Source organism: Ranitomeya imitator, chromosome 1 (genome assembly GCF_032444005.1).
Source record: "Ranitomeya imitator isolate aRanImi1 chromosome 1, aRanImi1.pri, whole genome shotgun sequence".
In the NCBI taxonomy this organism is placed as follows: Eukaryota; Metazoa; Chordata; class Amphibia; order Anura; family Dendrobatidae; genus Ranitomeya; species Ranitomeya imitator.
The window spans coordinates 656,720,365-656,740,426 of record NC_091282.1 but is presented as its reverse complement, the minus strand read 5'-3'; the positions used below and the strand labels follow the sequence as shown (position 1 = coordinate 656,740,426).

The window sequence follows — 20,062 nt, the reverse complement described above, 5'->3', positions numbered from 1 at the left end:
ATGAACCCCACGAGCCCTCCAAACAGTATGTTGCCCCCTCATAAACCTTCATACTGTATAATTGCATGAATACAGTAAAATGGCCCTCACATAGCCCTTCAAATATTATAATGGCCCCGCACAGACTTTCATATAGTATAATGGGCCCCTAATAGTCCTCCATAATGTATAATTTGCCCTCCATAATCCTCCATGTAGCATAATTCACCCCCCATTATCGTCCATATAGTATAATGCACTCCCCATGGTCCTCCATAGAATATAATGCACCCCCATGGTCCACTATACAATATAATGCACTCCTCATGGTTCTCCATAGAATATAATGCACTCCCTATGGCCCGCCACACAATATAATGCACTCTCCATGGTCCTCCATACAATATAATGCATTCCCCCAATATAATGCACCCCTCATGGTCCTCCATACAATATAATGCACTCCCAATGGTCCTCTATACAATATAATGCACTCCCCAAGGTATGGTCATCCAAAAATATAATGCACCCCCCCCCCAATATAATGCACTCCCCATGGTCCTCCAGACAATATAATGCACTCCCCATGGTCCTCCATACAATATAATGCACCCCCATGGTCCTCCATACAATATAATGCACCCCCATTGTCCTCCATACAATATAATGCACTTCCCATGATCCTCCACACAATATGCTGCACTCCCATGGTCTTCCATACAATATAATGCACTCCCCATGATCCTCCATACAATATAATGCACCCCCATGGTCCTCCATACAATATAATGCACCCCCCATTGTCCTCCATACAATATAATGCACTTCCCATGATCCTCCACACAATATACTGCACTCCCATGGTCTTCCATACAATATAATGCACTCTCCATGGTTCTCCATACAATATAATGCATTCCCCATGGTCCTCTATAGAATATACTGCACTCCCATGATCCTCCACACAATATACTGCACTCCCATGGTCCTCCATACAATATACTGCACTCCCATGGTCCTGCATACAATATAATGCACTCCCATGGTCCTCCATACAATATACTGCACTCCCATGGTCCTCCATACAATATAATGCACTCCCCATGGTTCTCCATACAATATAATGCATTCCCCATGGTCCTCTATACAATGTAATGCACTCCCCATGGTCCTCCATACATTATAATCCACTCCTCATGGTCCTCCATACAGTATACTGCACTCCCCAGGGTCTTCCGTACAATATAATACACCCACCCCCCATGGTCCTCCATACTCTATTATGGCCACCAGTCACTGATAAAAAAAAAGATATATACAATACTCACCTCTCCTCGTTCCACCCGATGTTCAGTCTCCTGAGTGTGTAGTGTGAAGTGCCGCACATTTCAGAACAGCGGGCGCACTGTAATGGCATCCTCTCACCCACTGCTATGACACGTCAGACGCTGAGGCAGAATAATGGGGGTGGAAGAGTCTACTAACGCTCCCTCATCCATCATCATTGCTCGCGCTGACAGGCAGAATGTGGGCGCTAATACCGGGCCCCTTGGCTCACGGGCCCCGTAGCAGTCACGTGGCTTGCTGCCATTGGTGGAACACCACTGCCAGAGGACCTTCTATTAAGTGGTTTTATGTCAATCCCTGAAATAGTCATGGATTGGGAAATTATACGATAAGGGGTCATGCACAGACAGTACTCGTTACCTGTCCTGATATTAAACACTGTTTGAACAGTCCTCTTTAACTAGAAGCCGCAAACCAGACGTTTCGAGCCTTGTAGCCCCAGCCTGAAGTTGATATGATACATAACAAAGGCAATCATTAACAGTAAACGCACACTAAGGAAAATAACCTGACGTATGGCACTAACAGCATATTGTACTCAGACTCTTACCTGGCATAAATCCCAGAATAACCCACCAAGTCGCCCATAGGTCACCCATAATGATCCTCGAAGGGTCGGATCCTCTGCAGCGTATAATATTCCCAGACAGCGGTAATGTTAATGAAGAGCTGTTCGTGTATGCTGAGCAACCTGTACACAGAGAAGAAGCTGCAGAACTTGTGCTACGAGTCCTGGGTGCAGATAGTACAAGACACACCTGTACCAGGAGGGCCGAAAGGGAAATGTCCTCTGCCTGGTGACACCCAGAGAGGATGGCTCATTGCTCTACCATTTTTTTTCTCGAGAGGTGTAAATTGAAGCTATGAGGTCTATGCAGGATATACTGGAGAATTGCTTAAATATTAATCTTCTAATATAATATGAGAAACACATAATACATTTTGTCCAAAAATACAAAAGAAGAGTATTGAGATTCCTAATAATCTCCCGAGCGATTCTGCAGTAAACATACAGAACAGATCTATGAGATACTGTAGCTTGGGGAGGCACTAATGCATTGCTGTCCAAGGGAAGCATGTACCACCAACAGTGGTGGAAAGTAGGACTACTAAGTAGCCATTTCCAAGGCACGTACAAGTCTCTTTAAGGCCACGTATTGTCCTCCCAGCAGTCTGACATACTAGTCTGACAAGAGACAATTGTGGAAGTATTAAGGGCATTGTGCCTCCTTTAGTTGACATGAATAGAATAAGAGCAGAACTGGCAGGCAGAAAGTGTTTATACAGTGCAGAACAAAGATATCTCGGCACTGCTACAAGGTAGAAGTGATATTGTGCAAGAAAATGTAAGTGACCTTATTTACAGACAAGGATCAATGGCAGGACAAGTTTAATCTCATGTCATCTCATTTAATCCCAGTTTTCATATTTTGTCTTATATATAGTACTTATTCACTATATAATGAGGAGATGTAACATTTTTTAATATACATTGAATTCAGACTCTAATCATGTTCAGCATTTCTGCTTGCTGTTGGCAAATTATATGGATCACCCCCAGACACAGGGCCACGAGTTCTCGGTACCGGGCCTCTCTGGTTCGGTTCTGAAGCTGTCACGGTGGCTAGACCCGGTCCGCGACCCTGCTAAGGGGCGTCCAATAAAGGTGGTGCAGTCTGTCAGGGGTTCGTGACGCCACCTGTGGTGTTCGGTCAGGGTGACCGACGCTGCTGTGGGGTCCGCTGGGGTGATGGAATGGCAGCTAGATGGTATACCTTCCCACAGGTGAAGTATGTCCCCAGGGCTTCCCAGTAAGGTGGATGGTGATGGTGTGAGGTGCAGGCAATAACGAGGACACAAGGTTGCAGTCTCTTTACCTCTTTACTGCAGACTTCAGGATCCACAATCCAGAGCACGCTTAACAGGGCTATCTGAGACCGGCCGGTCCGATGGGCACTTCCAGAGTTTCCTTCGCAGATGGAAATCGTTGCCTACCAATAGCGCCTGTGTGTTGTAGTCCTACCCTGCTGAGCATTCAGAATAGTCCTCACAACTGCTGCTCTCGTTCGTCGTTCTCTACAGCTCTCTCTCTCTTTAGTTCCAGATGTTGCTAGTTTCTCGTCCCCAGATATGTTATGGCTAGGACGCACCCGTATGACGGGAAGGCCTGGAGGTCTTCCGGGACCCTAGAAACGCCTAGACAGCCAACCTATAATTAACTGTCCTGCGGAGTTCGAAGTAAGGCCTAGAGTCAGTTACTCCCGCGGTGTTCCGGCCACCAGCTACGCGCCTCAGTAGGATGTTGCCTCGGTCTCACAGCACGACTCCTACTGGCTCTCCTTTGTGCTTGATCTCGTTTACACTGTTCCACAATATCCTTCCCTTCGTGTCTCTTTCTTAGGATACCGCCGCAAGGTAGTGCAGGTGCGGTTCCGTTACGTTCTGTTCGCTAGGCACCTGCCAGGTTCCCACGCCTGACAGGGACCCCCCTGTGTCTTCTCCCTGCAACACCCCCTGCCACGGGATGTTGCCTGAATCCAACCCAGTCAGCTTCTGACTAACTTCCTCCCCGTCCCCTAGTTTTACCAGTGTGAGGAGTGGCCCAATAAATAAAGCTTTTTTCTCCCCCTAGTGGCCAGAGTGTGAAGTGTAATGTGTTCTGGTGATACCTGGTAAGGAGAACTCCTTTAGTGCCATCAGACGTACCATCACTCCCCTTAGTGGCAGAGTGTCATACTGCAACGACCAGACCTCTGGGGCGCTGCATATACATTATTATGAATTTAGGCACTGATAATATGAACAATGTGAAAATACGATATTATATTCTGGAGGTTCTGAGGACCCCATTGCGGTCCCCATTTTGCCCTAGGACATCAGATATCACATACTCACCCACAATGTAAACAAGTAGTTCGCCACTTTCTAATATACTTTGCGTTTCACTTTTTTGACCATGTTCAAAGCTGGTTACTCTCAGTGAATGGAAATATTATTGTTAATATTCAGATCATGTCCAATGTACACAATCATGTAGTATTATGCTATACTCTGGGGGTTCTGCAGACCCCATTACCATTACTGCTCTACAACATCAGGGAATATCTTTGATACTGAAGACTAAAAACATGAAAAAACATGCCTTTTAAAATTAATGAAATAGCTCATGGTGCAGCAGCCCATGAAAATTTGAAAATTTTATGTAGTAGGTGTGGCAAGGATGATTTGTATCTTTGTCTAAATACATTCATGGCCCTCTGACTTGCAACACCTTTGTGCTCAAGGCAAATATGCTTGTCAGAAAATACAAAAATAAAACTTGCCCCACCCCACCGTTGTCAGCTCAGACTGCTCGCGCAGAGAGGGATTTGAAGAGTGTGATGCTGGTATAAAAGTTATACAAGTAGAGGTGATAACCTTTATCCAGCAGTGGATGCACTAAATCCCACACAATTTTCCCACTCACTCCCAGGACACAGGGCATTTAGAGGGTTGAATCCGGGTGTCCTTCCCTTCATAAACTCTGAACCTGTGTTTGTACCCTGAGGTACTCTCACACAGCTTATAGAGTTTAATTACATACCTTACCCTCTTGCTGGGCAGATACTGACGACATCTGAGCCTACCCTTAAAATGAACTAAGGACTCATCTACGCAGATATCCCTTTGGGGCACATACACTTCAGCAAACTTTTTGTTGAAGTGTTCAATGGCCAGCTGAACTTTAAACAGGTGGTCAAAGTAGGGGTCATCTCGTGGAGGACACTGTGTATTAGCGGTAATACAGGAATTTGTGGATGGCCTCAAAACGTGCCTGGGCCATGACCATTCGGAACACTGGAGTGTTGTATAAAACATCAACATTCCAATATTGTCGAAGTTCTGGCTTCTTCAGGATCCTCATGTGAAGGACCAGGCCCCAAAACTGCATCATTTCAACTGCGTCTACAGGAGAAGAGTTAGAAAATGATGAACCGGGGCTTTGTGCCAAAAATTGACGAGCATATAAATTAGTTTGGCCCACCATGAGGTTAACAAAATCCTCAGAGAAAAAGACTTCGAAAAAGTCTAGTTCTATGAGCCGCTGTTGTCAAACTTGGTTCCTGATTCTGCCACAAAATCAGGAATCAGTGGCTCATAATTTTCGGGGGGGGGGGGAGGAGTCCATACAGAGTCCGTAATAGGGTGCGCTGGTTCATCTTCTGGAATAGGGGGCGCTGCTTCATCTTCTGTCCTGGGACGTCTGCGTGGTGGTTTAACAGCACCTGAACAGGAAGATGAGAAGGAAGAGGACGAGGCCGACAAATGAGAAATAAAGAAATGTGGGATCCTGTCCCTCGCTATCAGTGTCAGAGGCAAGGAAAGCATATGCCTCCTCCACTGAATAGCGTTGTTGGAACGAATGGGACGGGTGGGACGACATTTTTTGAATGAAATATGGTGATTATGTCAGTATTTTGTTTTTAACTGTGTAAATTTTTGTCTGAAAAGAAAAAGCTAAAAGAAAAAAAGCACAACCAGGGAGAAAATAATGTCTGTGAAAAGGAAAGTGTAAAACTGCGTCACTTATCAAAGTTCGGCGGCAGTTGGATGTTCGCACGGAGGTGGCAAAAAAAAAAAAAAGTGTCTAAAACAGCAGGCACAAGCTCTGATGAGCGAACTGCGTCACTTATCAAAGCTCATTAGCTGCTGGATGTGCGCACAAGGGTGGCACGAGGAAGGGTGAGAAAGAAAAATGGAGAACAGTAGGCACAAGCTCTGATGAGTGAACTGCGTCACTAATCAAAGCTCAGCGGCTGCTGGATGTGCGCACAGGGGTGACGCATAGGGGGTGAAAAAGAAAAGCGAGCATGAGTGTTGACCGGTGAACTGTGTCACCAATCAACGCTCAGCGGCTGCTAAATGTGCACACGGATGCGATGCAAAGAGGGGTGGAGGGGTAAAAAGAGGGGGGAAATGGCAGGGGGAAGGGTGGGATGGGAGAGATTGGGGTGGATGAAGAGAGATCGGGCAGGGATCAGGGATCAAAACACAGTTGTTGTCTCTTCTTCTTTCTTCTCTGTTCAGCAAGGCCCAGCACAGCAGCAGATCCTGTAGCGTGACCGCTCTGCAGGAATCCTCAGCTAGTGTGAGGACCTGCAGACCGGTCGCAGACAGGTCATAGAGCGGTCATACCGCTGCTGTGCCCTGTCACTGGTGTGATCGATGATGACATCGATCACACCAATCCGAGCTGGCCCTGGTGACACTGGCGTTGCCAGACACTGGCCTAGGATTGGTGCAATTAAAGCTCTGATCCTATTCAGGTCACCGTCAGGGCACAGCGCGGTCACACCGAGGCTGTGCTCTGTGATTGGCGTGATCAATTTAATTGTCGATTGCGCCAATCAGCTGCTCTGGGCCATGCCTGTTGTTGCTAGGCACTGACCTAGGATCGGTTCTTACAGCTCCGATCCTAGTCAGGTAACTGTCAGGGCATAGCGCGGTCACCCCAAGGCTGTGTCCTGTGATTGGCACGATCGGTGTAATCGTCGATTGTGCCAATCAGCGGCTCCAGGCCATGCCTGTTGTTGCTAGGCAATGGCCTAGGATCGGTTCTTACAGCTCCGATCCTAGGCAGGTCACAGCGCGGTCACACCGCGGCTCTGCCCTGCGATTGGCGCGATGGATGTAATCGTCGATCGCGCCAATCAGAGTCTGTTCCGATGATGCCTAGGCTGAGAATGCTGCGATTGGCTGTTCAGAATTTTTTTGCCTTGAAACACGCATGTTTTAATGTCTGGACTATGACTTAATTGTTTTAATGTTATTTGAAGCTATGGATTAAAAGAAAATGGATTTTATGGAATTACAGCGCTGGACTTATTCCTTTCAAGTTCTGAAAAACTTGCTGCACAGCAGGATCCGCGCGCTTTATGAGGTGGTGAGCAGACGCTAAACTTTTTTTGTATATTTTCAGTATTATAGTAGTTACAGTCATGACACCACAATTGTTGCAGGAAATGAAGTTTTTCTCCCAGAAACTTATTGCAATTATACGTTTTGTTATACACATGTTTAATTTCCTTTGTATTGGAACAACACAAAATAACAGGAAAAAAAGGCAAACTGGACATTTCAGACAAAACCACCAAAAATGGGCTGGACAAAATTGTTGATGCAGCGCCCCAGGGTCCTGTCATCGCAGTGGTATTGCTTTCCTCTCGGGGAGAGTGATGCTACGTTTGGAGGCAAAGAAGGATAACTGCATACTGGTATCACAAACATGCAACACATTTCACACTCTAGACCACCAGGGGGAGCTTCTGCTCTTATTTATTAGGTCACTCCCCATATATAACTGGTAGTATGTAGGTAGGGAAAGTTAGTCAGTTGCTGGCTGGGCTCAGCTCAGTCAGTTCCTGACCAGAGTCTGAGTAGGATAGAAGGTTAACGGAGCTGTGCATGCCGTCAGAGCTGCAGCTCCCAGAAAGAGACATTGAAAGGCAGAATTGTATTGCAGCGAGTGTGAAGGAAGTCGAAGCAAAGGAGGGGATACCAGAAGGGGACCAGCCCAGCTCAAGCTGTCTCTTTCTGAGGTGCAAAATCCCGATAGCCAACACAGAGGGAGTAAGGACCTCTATGCCTTATTTCAGGTTACCTGTCCGCACCTACACCCAGGAGGCACGGTGACAACTACAGAGCCGGGTTATCGAAAAGACCCTATAAACAGGCTCAAGTCACCAGTCGTATGGGTATTGTCCTATCCTATGTGGGGGACAGAGAGAATGAAACACCACATTTGTGAGACTCTTATGTGAAGCCATAGGCAGTAAGAGACTACACCACCGCAGCGCAAGGGAAGGCTACTGATTTCCACCTGGATAAGGGAAATCTGGACTTGCCTCCAAACCGACCGGAGTCTGCCTGCCCTGTGATCTGGTGCCCTGGACTGTGGATGCTGAAGTCTTCAGTAAAGGTAAAGAGACTGCAACCTTGTGTCCTCGTTCTTCTCTGCACTTCTCACCATCCACCGTCAACACACCGGGAAGTCCTGGGGACATACTTCACCTGTGGGAAGGTATACCATCTAGCTGCCATAACATCACCCCAGCGGACCCCTTAAAGCAGCGTCGGTCATCCTGACCGAATACCACAGGTGGCGTCACGAACATAAACTCTATCCCTTTAAAGACCTTTCCCCTTTTACATGGGCGCCCTGGGCCACGGACCGGGTCGCAGCCACCGTGACATCCCCCTGTGAATCAGTAGGACCCGGTACCGAGTACCCCCTTGTCCGTGGGGCGACTCATTGACACCCTTAGCTTAAAGAGAACCTGTAATCAGGATTTTGCTAAGTAAACAAGCATTGTCATGTTGGCACTGTTACACTGATTTAAATGATACCTGTGCTGAAGAAATACGTCTTGTGGTTTTTGTTCAATCTGTTTGAACTTTGAAGTTAATGAGATGCTTGTGCTTTGGGGTGGGACTGTGTGCGCGTCTTTCTTTGGTGCTCTGGCTTCATGATCATCACACTGGGCTTAAATGACAAGTCACTAAAACTTCAGTATAGTGAATAAATGTGTGCACAGCCTCAGAATGTGGTGCCCAGGTAGGTTCCAACACCTCAGTAATATATAACAAAACCTGGCACTCAACTTGTATGCAAGTGGTTTTATTTCACAGCAACAAAAATGTTTCGGTCACAAATTTTGACCTTCATCAGTTTCATAATTACCATCCACAAAACGTAACTGATGAAGGTCAAAATTTGTGACCGAAACGTTTTTGTTGCTGTGAAATAAAACCACTTACTAAAACTTCAGTAGACTGTCTCTACTTTAATAATACAGAGGTAATATTGTGATGATAGGTTCTCTTTAATATTTGGTTGCTTCCCCTTCGGAATAAATAACTGCAATCGCTTCCTATAACCATCAACAAGCTTCTTGCACACCTCAACTGGAATTTTGGTGCACTCTTCCTCTGCAAAAACTGCTCCAGGTCTCTCATATTTGAAGGGCACATCTCCCAACAGCAGTTTTAAGATTTCTTCACAGGTATTCAAAGGGATTTAGTTTCAGACTTATTGCTAGTGCAGCGCCCCAGAGACCTGGTCGTTGCAGTATGGCACTCTGCCGCTAAGGGGAGTAACGGTACGTCTGATGGCACTAAAGGAGTTCTCCTGACCAGGTATCACCAAAACACATTACACTTCACACTCCGGCCACTAGGGGGAGAAAAAGGCTTTATTTATTGGGCCACTCCTCAAACTGGTAAAACTAGGGGCTGGGGAGGAAGTTAGTCAGAAGCTGACTGGGTTGGAACCAGGCAACATCCCGTGGCAGGGGGTGTTGCAGGGAGAAGGCACAGGGGGGCCCCTGTCGGGCGTGGGAACCTGGCAGGTGCCTAGCGAGCAGAACAGAACGTAACGGAACCGCGCCTGCACACCCTGCGGCGGTATCCTAAGAAAGAGACACGAAGGGAAGGATATTGTGGAACCGTGTAAACGAGATCAAGCACAAAGGAGAGCCAGTAAGAGTCGTGCCGAGAGAGAGAGAGGCAACATCTTACTGAGGCGCGTAGTCGGTGGCCGGAACACCGTAGGAGTAACTGACTTCAGGCCTTACTTCAAACTCCGCTGGACAGTTAGCTATAGGTTGGCTGTCTACCTTACTACACCTACGAAGACATAGGGGGCAACATTGGGAGAGGGGCGTCTCTAGGGTCCCGGAAGACCTCCTAGCCTTCCCGTCATACGGGTGGCGTCGTAGCCATAACATACCTGGGGGACGTTAGAAACTAGTAACATCTGGAACCAAAGAACGAGAGAGAGACAGCTGTAGAGAACGAACGAACGAGAACAGCAGTTGTGAGGACTATTCCAAATGCTCAGCAGGATAGGACTACAACACACAGGCGCTATTGGTAGGCAACGATTTCCATCTGTGAAGGAAACTCTGGATGTGCCCATTGGACCGGCCGGTCTCTGAGAGCCCTGTTAAACGTACTCTGGATAGAGGATCCTGAAGCCTTCAGTAAAGAGGTAAAGAGACTGCAACCTTGTGTCATTATTGACTGTACCTCACACCATCACCATCCACTTAGCTGGGAAGCCCTGGGGACATACTTCACCTGTGGGAAGGTATACCATCCAGCTGCCATTCCATCACCCCAGTGGACCCCATAGCAGCGTCGGTCACCCTGACCGAACACCACAGGTGGCGTCACGAACCCCTGACAGACTACTTTACTGCTTTCATTGGACGTCCCTTAGCAGGGTCGCGTACCGGGTCTAGCCACCGTGACAGCCTCAGAACCGAACCAGAGAGGCCCGGTACCGAAACGCGTGGCCCTGTGTCTGGGGGCGATCCACTGACACTTCAGAACTCTCCATTGCTTTATTTCCATCCATTTCTGGGTGCTTCTTGATGTATGTTCGTGGTCATTGTCCTGCTGGAAGACCCATGACCTAGGAAGCAAACCCGGTTTTCTGACACTGGGCACTACATTGTGACCCAAAATCCTTTGGTAATCTTCAGATTTCATGATGCCTTGCACACAATCAAGGCACCCAGTGCCAGAGGCAGCAAAACAACCCCCTCTTTGTACCTCCACCATAGCTGACTGTAGGTACTGTGCTCTTTCTTTAGAGGCCTCATTCTGTTTTCGGCAACCAGTAGAATTATTTGCTTTACCAAAAAAGGTCTCACCTGTCCACAAAACACTTTCCCAAAATAATTTTGTCTTACATTTATTTTGGCAAACTTCAGTCTTGCTTTTTTTGCCTCTGTGTAAGCAGTGGGGTCCTCCTGGGTCTCCTGCCATAGCGTTTAATTGCATTCAAATGTCGATGGATAGCTTGTGCATATGCACCCTGAGCCTGCAGGACAGCTTGATTTCCTTTGGACCTTGATTGGAGCTGCTTAACCACAATCCGGATTATCCCGGGTTGCAACCTTTCATCAAATTTTCTTTGCTGCCCAGGTCCAGTGACATTAGCTACAGTGCCATGCGGTGTAAACGTCTTCATTATTTTGGGCACAATGAACAAAAGAACATCAAGATCCCTGGAGATGGTCTTGTAACCTTAATATTGCTGATATTTTTCAACAATTTTGTTTCTCAAGTTCTCAGACAGTTCTCTTCTCTTTGTTCTCAATGCTTAGTGTAACGGGGTCTACCAAGCTGGGGTACCTCTTTTAGTACCACACCGTGTTTCAGGAGGTCCACTCTGCTTTGGCTGGAGTCTGAATGAAGGACGCTGGCTGGAATTGCTTGCCTACATGGGCGCATATAAAAGATCACTGCTTCTCCATGTATTTCCAGTCTGACAACTCTTTACTCACAGGACACAGAATATATCACACAGATACAGAGGGCAGGCCAATAGAAAAGCGGCAGGCCAGACATACATTACAATAGCCACAGGTGGCCGGAGCCTGCCGATATTTACTGTGGGAATTACAAAGGTGGGGGGCGGACAAAAGGGGAATATTGTGTCCCCTCTGCCCAGGGGCGCAGCCTGTGGGCTGATGCATTAGGGACATGCATCTCACATGGAACCTATTATATATACATATAACTGCACAACATATTCTGGTTGCTGAGTGGTTCCGTAAAACGTAACACGGCTCCCCTTTTCAACGACGCGATCGGCATACACAGTCTGATCCTTAACGGATCGGTTTGGGGATGACCGAAGTGTATGGGGTTGGTACAAGTTCCGTTTGTCGACTTAGTCCATCGGCGTTACAGTTTTGTTTGCCGGGTCTGTAGTGGATGGTGAAGTCCAGGTTATAGAGCTATTCTCCACCGCAGCAATCTGGCATTGTCTCCGGAGACCCGATTAAGCCAGACAAGGGGATTATGGTTCGTTAGGAGGGAAAACTGTCATCCATACAAATATGGTTGCAACTTTTTGAGTGCCCATACAACCGCCAGGCACTCCTTCTCGATGGCCGCATAGCTTAATTCACGGGGCAGTAGTTTCCGACTCAGGTAAGCTACCGGGTGTTCTTGGCCGTCCGGCCCAACTTGGCTCAGTACTGCCCCCAATCCAAACCTAGAAGCGTCTGTGTGAACAAGGGAACGTTTAGTTGGATCGGGTGCGGCCAATACAGGGGTATTGGTGAGGGCGTCCTTTAGTTGGCGGAAGGCTTCCTCACACTCTGGGGTCCAGGTTACCTGGCGGGGATGGTTCTTACAGGTCAGATCAGTAAGGGGCTTGGCTACGCTGCTGTAATTGGGAACGAATTTCCTGTAATACCCCGCTGTCCCTAGAAACACCATGACCTGGGTTTTAGTGTGTGGGGTGGGCCATTTGGCTACGGCCTCAATGTTGGCTGGTTCTGGTCGCTGTTTCCCACTTCCCACCCAATGCCCTAAATACTGAACCTCTGCTTTGCCCGCGTGACACTTGTTTGGGTTCAGGGTGATTCCGGCCTTGTGGATCCTGTCCAATACAGTCTCTAGGTGATTTAGATGCTCTTCCCATGTCGCACTGTAGATGGCGATGTCGTCCAGGTAGGCACAAGCATAGTCCTGGAGACCATCCAGAAGCCGGTCAGCCAGCCTCTGGAAGGTCGCCGGGCATTCTTCATCCAAAAAGGCATAACTCGAAACTGTAATAAGCCGAACGGGGTGACAAATGCCGACTTGGGAATAGCGTCAGGACTAAGGGGAATCTGCCAGTAGCCTTTGCATAGATCGATGGTGGTCAAATACTTTGCCCCCGCCAGCCGGTCTAACAACTCATCCACACGCGGCATGGGATATGCATCCGTCACTGTTTTCTCATTGAGCTTACGATAGTCTACACAAAATCATGTAGTCCCATCCTTCTTGGGCACTAACACTACGGGGGATGCCCAGGGACTATCTGACTCTTCACTGACCTCTAAACGCAACATCTCTTGTATCTCTTGTTGCATCCCCTCTCGTACAGACTCAGGGACGTGGAAGGGGTTTTGTCTCAGGGGGGTCTGATCCTGGGTCTCAACTTGTGTTGTGTCAGGCGAGTGTACGCTGGTCTCCCCGAAAACATCCTCTGTCGATGCCTCAACAACTCCTCCTCCTGTTGTCTCTCCCGGGGGCCTAGGTCTTCACCCAAGTGTACCTGGTCCCATGTTTTAGACTGAGTCCTTTCCCTTAAGACTTCTGGCAAGGAAAGTCCGGCTAAATCCTCTGCTTCAGGTGCACAGATGGCCACTACCTGTTCAGGGCGCTCCCGGTAGGGCTTCAGCATATTCATGTGGAACATGCGGATAACCCTGGGGTCGTCACAATCGGTGACATTATAGGTTGTGTCGGCTATTTTCCCCACTACCTGGTAGGGCCCCTGCCATGCAGCTTGGAACTTGGTCTGCCTAGTGGGCTCTAACACCAGGACCTTCTGTCCTATTTCCAAGGTGCGCTCTCTGGCCCTCCAATCGTACCATACGCTCTGGCGCCGCTGCCCGGCCTGTCAGCTTGCTGGCCAGAATCTGAACCCATTCCTCCGGCTTCACTTGATGAAGGGCACACTGCCACTCAAAGTCCTGCAGAAAGCCATCAATGTCTTTCTCTGCCTCCCCCAACTGTCGGAAGGCATTATACTGGATCTTTTTGTGGCTTACTGTTGAAGGTACCTGGTCGAAGGCCAGAGCTCCCCCTGCTCGCTGACTCTCCTCTCTCCGCTCTGCCATCTCCATCTTGGCCAGCTCCACTTTGGTCCGCTCTGCCATCTCCATCTTGGTTAGCTCTATCCTGGTCCGCTCGGCCATCTTTTCCTTCAGATCAGTACGCACATCAGCCATCACCTCTCGTATGAGCTCTACTGCATGGTTTGGGCCATAGAACGCCAGACTGTTTTTTACCTCCCTCTGAAATTCAGTCTCCTCCACGCTCACATTGTGGGGCGCTGCACTGTCGTGTTCCATGATGGCTGCTATCAAATCTGCTTTTGTTTTGTTGCTGGCGATCAACCCTCAGGCTTCCACCAGATCTTTTAATGTAGTCCTCTTTAACTTCTGGTAGTTGTTTTCCATTCATTCCTTTCCTTCTGTAGAAGGGGTATCATATCCCGCTGTCTGCCACCAGTGTAACGGGGTCTACCAAGCTGGGGTACCTCTTTAAGTACCACCCCGTGTTTCAGGAGATCCACTCTGCTGTGGCTGGAGTCTGAATGAAGGACGCTGGCTGGAATTGCTTGGTTACATGAGAGCATATAAAAGATCACTGCTTCTCCACGTATTTCCAGTCTGATAAATATGGGCAATTGCAATAATGTTCTGGGAAAAATACTTCATTTTCTGAAACAATTTCAAGGGTGCCATGACTGTATATTCTTGTACATAGATGGTTGCAGTATAATAGTTACCGTATATTATTGTACATGGAGGCAGTATTATAGTAGTTATTTTCTTATACAATGGGAAAAATAAGTATTTGACGCAGAGCTGAGTTTGCAAGTTTTCCAAAATGCAATGGAGAGGGCTGCAATTTTTATCGTAGGTACATGTCACCTGTGAGAGACAGAATCAAAAAATTAAAAAAAAAAGCAGAAAATCACATTGTATGAATTTTTTTAACCCCTTCATGACCCAGCCTATTTTGACCTTAATGACCTGGCCGTTTTTTGCAATTCTGACCAGTGACCCTTTATGAGGTAATGACTCAGGAAAGCTTCAATGGATCCTAGCGGTTCTGAGATTGTTTTTTTGTGACATATTGGGGTTCATGTTAGTGGTAAATTTAGGTCGATAATTTTTGCGTTTATTTGTGAAAAAAATTGAAATTTGGCTAAAAGTTAGAAAATTTCGCAATTTTTAAATTTTGAATTTTTATTCTGTTAAATGATAGAGTTATGTGACACAAAATAGTTAATAAATAACATTACCCACATGTCTACTTTACATCAGCACAATTTTGGAAACAAAATTTTTTTTGCTAGGAAGTTATAAGGGATAAAATTTGACCAGTGATTTCTCATTTTTAGGCAGTATTTGGTCAGTATTTTACATCAGTATTTCTAAGCCAAGACCAGGAGTGGGTGATGAATGCAGAAGTGGTGCATATGTTTCTATTATACTTTTCCTCTAATTGCTCCACTCCTGGTTTTGGCTTACAAATACTGATGTAAAATTCTGACCAAATACTGCTAGTGTGACGGCAGCCTAACAATGAAATTTACAAAAGCATTCATTTTTTTTAGTGACCACCTCACATTTGAAGTCAGTTTGAGGGGTCTATATGGCTGAAAATACCCAAAAGTGACACCATTCTAAAAACTGCACCCCTCAAGGTGCTCAAAACCACATTCAAGTAGTTTATTAACCCTTTAGGTGCTTCACAGCAGCAGAAGCAACATGGAAGGAAAAAATGAACATTTAACTTTTTAGTCACAAAAATGATATTTTAGCAAAATAATTTTAATTTTCCCAAGGGTTAAAAGAGAAACTGGACCCCAAAAATTATTGTACAATTTGTCCTGAGTACACCGATACCCCATATGTGGGAGAGGAACCACTGTTTGGGCGCACGACAGGGTTTGGAAGGGAAGGAGCGCCATTTGACTTTTTCAATTAAAAATTGGCTCCAATCTTTAGCGGACACCATGTCGCGTTTGGAGAGCCCCTGTGTGCCTAAACATTGGAGCTCCCGCACAAGTGACCCCATTTTGGAAACTAGACCCCCAATGAGCTTATCTAGATGCATAGTGAGCACTTTGAACCCCCAGGTGCTTCACAAATTGATCAGTAAAAATGAAAAAGTACTTTTTTCACAAAAAATTTCTTTTAGCCTCAATTTTTTCATTTTTACATGGGCAACAGGATAAAATGGATCCTAAAATGTGTTGGGCAATTTCTCCTGAGTACACCAATACCTCATATGTGGTCACAAACCACTGTTTGTGCACACGGCAAGGCTCGGAAGGGAAGGAGCGCCATTTGACTTTTGAAAGAAAAATTAGCTCTAATCGTTAGCAGACACCATGTCGCGTTTGGAGAGCCCCTGGGTGCCTAAACATTGGAGCTCCCCCTCATGAGACCCCATTTTGGAAACTGGACCCCACAAGGAACTTATCTAGATGCATGGTGAGCACTTTGAACCCCCAGGTACTTCACAAATTGATCCGTAAAAATGAAAAAGTACCTTTTTTTCACAAAAAAATTCTTTTAGCCTCAATTTGTTCATTTCCACATGGGCAACAGGATAAAATGGATCCTAAAATTTATTGGGCAATTCTTCCTGAGTACACTGATAACTCATACGTGGGGGTACACGTCAGGGCTCGGAAGAGAAGGAGTGCCATTTGACTTTTTGAATGAAAAATTAGCTCCAATCGTAGCGAACACCATGTCGCGTTTGGAGAGCCCCTGTGTGCCTAAACATTGGAGCTGCCCCACATGTGACCCCATTTTGGAAACTAGAACTCCCATGGAACTAATCTAGATGTGTGGTGACCACTTTAAACCCCCAAGTGCTTCACAGAAGTTTATAACGCAGAGCCATAAAAATAAAAAATCATTTTTCTTTCCTCAAAAATTATTTTTTAGCCCGCAATTTTTTATTTTCACAAGAGTAACAGGAGAAATTGGACCCCAAAAGTTGTTGTCCAGTTTGTCCTGAGTACGCTGATACTCCATAAGTGGGGGGGAACCACTGTTTGGGCACATGTCGGGGCTCAGAAGGAAAGTAGTGACGTTTTGAAATGTAGACTTTGATGGAATGGTCTGCAGACGTCACGTTGCGTTTGCAGAGCCCCTGATGTGCCTAAACAGTAAAACCCCCCACAAGTGACCCCATTTTGGAAACTAGACCCCCCAAGGAACTTATCTAGATGTGTGGTGAGCACTTTGAACCCCCAAGTGCTTCACAGAAGTTTATAACGCAGAGCCGTGAAAATAAAAAATAATTTTTCATTCCTCCAAAATTATGTTTTCGCAAGGGTACCAGGAGAAATTGGACCCCAATAGTTGTTGCCCAGTTTGTCCTGAGTATGCTGGTACCCCATATGTAGGGGGTAAACCACTGTTGGGGCGCACGTCGGGGCTAGGAAGGGAGGGAGCACCATTTGACTTTTTGAACGCAAGATTGGCTGGAATCAATGGTGGCGTCATGTTGCGTTTGGAGACCCCTGATGTGCCTAAACAGTGGAAACCCCTCAATTCTAACTCCAACCCTAACCCCAACACACCCCTAACCCTAATCCCAACTCTAGCCATAACCCTAATCACAACCCTAACCCCAACACACCCCTAACCACAACCCTAACCCCAACACACCCCAAACCCTAATCCCAACCCTAACCCTAATCCTAACCCTAATCCAAACCCTAACACAACCCTAACCTCAACACACCCCTAACCCTAACCATAACCCTAACCACAAGCCTAATCTTAACCCTATTTTCAACCCTAGCTCTGATTCCAACCCTAACTCTAATTCCAACCCTAACCCTAAGGCTGTGTGCCCACGTTGCGGAATCGTGTGAGATTTTTCCGCACCATTTTTGATAAATCTGCAGGTAAAAGGCACTGCATTTTACCTGCGGATTTACCGCAGATTTCCAGTGTTTTTTGTGCGGATTTCACCTACGGATTCCTATTGAGGAACAGGTGTAAAATGCTGTGGAATCCGTACAAAGAATTGACATGCTGCGGAAAATACAACGCGGCGTTTCCGCACTGTATTTTCCGCACCATGGGCACAGCGGTTTTTGGTTTTCCATAGGTTTACATGGCACTGTAAACCTGATGGAAAACTGTTACGAATCCGCAGCGGCCAATCTGCTGCGGATCCGCAGCCAAATCCGCACCGTGTGCACATAGCCTAATTCTAACCCTAACCCTAGTACTAACCCTAATTCTAACCCTAGCCCTAACCCTAGCCCTAACCCTAGTTCTAACCCTAACCCTATTGGAAAAATAAAAGTAAATATATTTTCTTTATTTTATTATTTTCCCAACCTATGGGGGTGATAAAGGGGGGGTTCATTTACTATTTTTTGTATTTTGATCAGTGTGATATCTTTTATCACAGTGATCAAAATGTACCTGGAACGAATCTGCTGGCCGGAAGATTCAGCGGGCGCACTGCGCATGCGCCCGCAATTTTGGAAGATGTCGGCACCCATGGAGAAGACGGACGGACACCGGGAGGCTCGGTAAGTATGAGGGGGTGGATCGGAGCACGAGGGTGTGGACCGGAGCACGGGGGAGGGAACAGGAGGATGGGGGGGAGCGGACAGGAGGACGGAGGGGAGCAGACTACAGTACCGGACAGAACGAAGGACTGGGGAGGATATCGGTGGTGGTGGCGGGGGGCAGATCAGGGTTTCCAGCCATGGCCAATGATATTGCAGCATCGGCCATGGCTGGATTGTAATATTTCACCACTTTTCATAGGTGAAATATTACAAATTGGTCTGATTGGCTGTTTCACTTTCAACAGCCAATCAGGGCGATCGTAGCCACGGGGAGGTGAAGCCACCCCCCCCCCCCGTGCTGAAGTACCACTCCCCCTGTCCCTGCAGATCATGTGAAATTGGAGTTAACCCTTTCACCCGATCTGCAGGGACGCAATCCCTCCATGACGCCACATAGGTGTCACAGTTCGGATTGGCACCGAGTTTCATGACGCCCACGTGGCGCCACAGGTCAGGAAGGGGTTAATAATTAAATTGCATTTTATTGTATGAAATAAGTATTTGATCACCGACCAACCAGCAAGAATTTTGGCTCTCACAGACCTGTTAGTGAATCTGCATGTGTTCGTTGAACCGTGCAGATTCACCACGTCCAATACAATGTATAGGTGAAATTTATCTTGCGGAGGCTCGCGTCTCCGCAAGATAAATAGACATGCTGCGATCTGGAGGGACGCACCGCATGTCTGTCTCCGCGGGTGAGCTGCGGGCGTCTCTGGAAGCATAGTGGGCATGGGAGTTCAAGAAATTCCATCCACTATGCTGTAACATCTGGACGCTGCGGGTTGGACGTTGCACAAGTATGCAATGTCCTACCAGCAGCGTTTACTAATCGTGTGCACATACCCTAAGATGACACAGCTATGTGATACATGTGTCAGAGATACAATATAAAATTATAGTAACCACCATTATGCAGTACAGACAAGCTAACAAGATAGTGTACAATTATGATATGGTACATGGCGAGACAGAGCCTTAGAAGATGGCCCTTTACCTAATCTTCCACTCATCCTCCAGAGCTCTCACACAGATGTATGTTCCGCTTGATGAACACCACACAAATGGATTAGATACTCTGGCTAAGCAGACAATATAACAGGCTTAGATACAGGAAATAGTATTGCATGGGAAATACTTAAAGATACAGTAAACTCTCCAGCCAACTCTACCTTTCTAACCATGTGTCTGTATACTTTCCCACTTCCTCACGTCTGTACCATCGTGACCTCACCCTTTATAATAACCCTTTATCAAGCATGTCACGTGTCTCGAAACACAAAATAGGAAGGAGTAAGCCCGATGCAATCACATAATAGAGGGTGTAATTAGGGAAATAAGGTTTGGCTTCTGGGCAGTGAACCTCCATTCACTGCACAGGACGACTAAGAAAGATATCAAAGAGGAAACCCAGAGATGATACAGATGAAATCTATAACAATAAAACAACCTGCCTGGCTTTGGCTTGTGCTGCCAGAACTGCTGTGCCCCATCTAGACATGGACTCCACACGGTCTCTGATGTAGTCCTCTGGTGTGAAAACTCTGACTGGTCAGCAGCAAG

The 20,062-nt window shown here is 46.8% G+C and overlaps 1 protein-coding gene across 1 annotated transcript in view; it reads right to left on the bottom strand.

The window, feature by feature from the left end:
• Nucleotides 1-2,070, bottom strand: part of LOC138639633 (coxsackievirus and adenovirus receptor-like) — a 46,303-nt gene extending 44,233 nt beyond the window's left edge. Inside the window, exon 1 of the mRNA XM_069728771.1 lies at nucleotides 1,877-2,070. Coding sequence (XP_069584872.1) covers nucleotides 1,877-1,925 — 49 coding nt within the window. The 5' untranslated portion in view covers nucleotides 1,926-2,070. The remainder of the gene's footprint in view (nucleotides 1-1,876) is intronic.
• Between the last annotated feature and the right edge of the window lie 17,992 nt (nucleotides 2,071-20,062).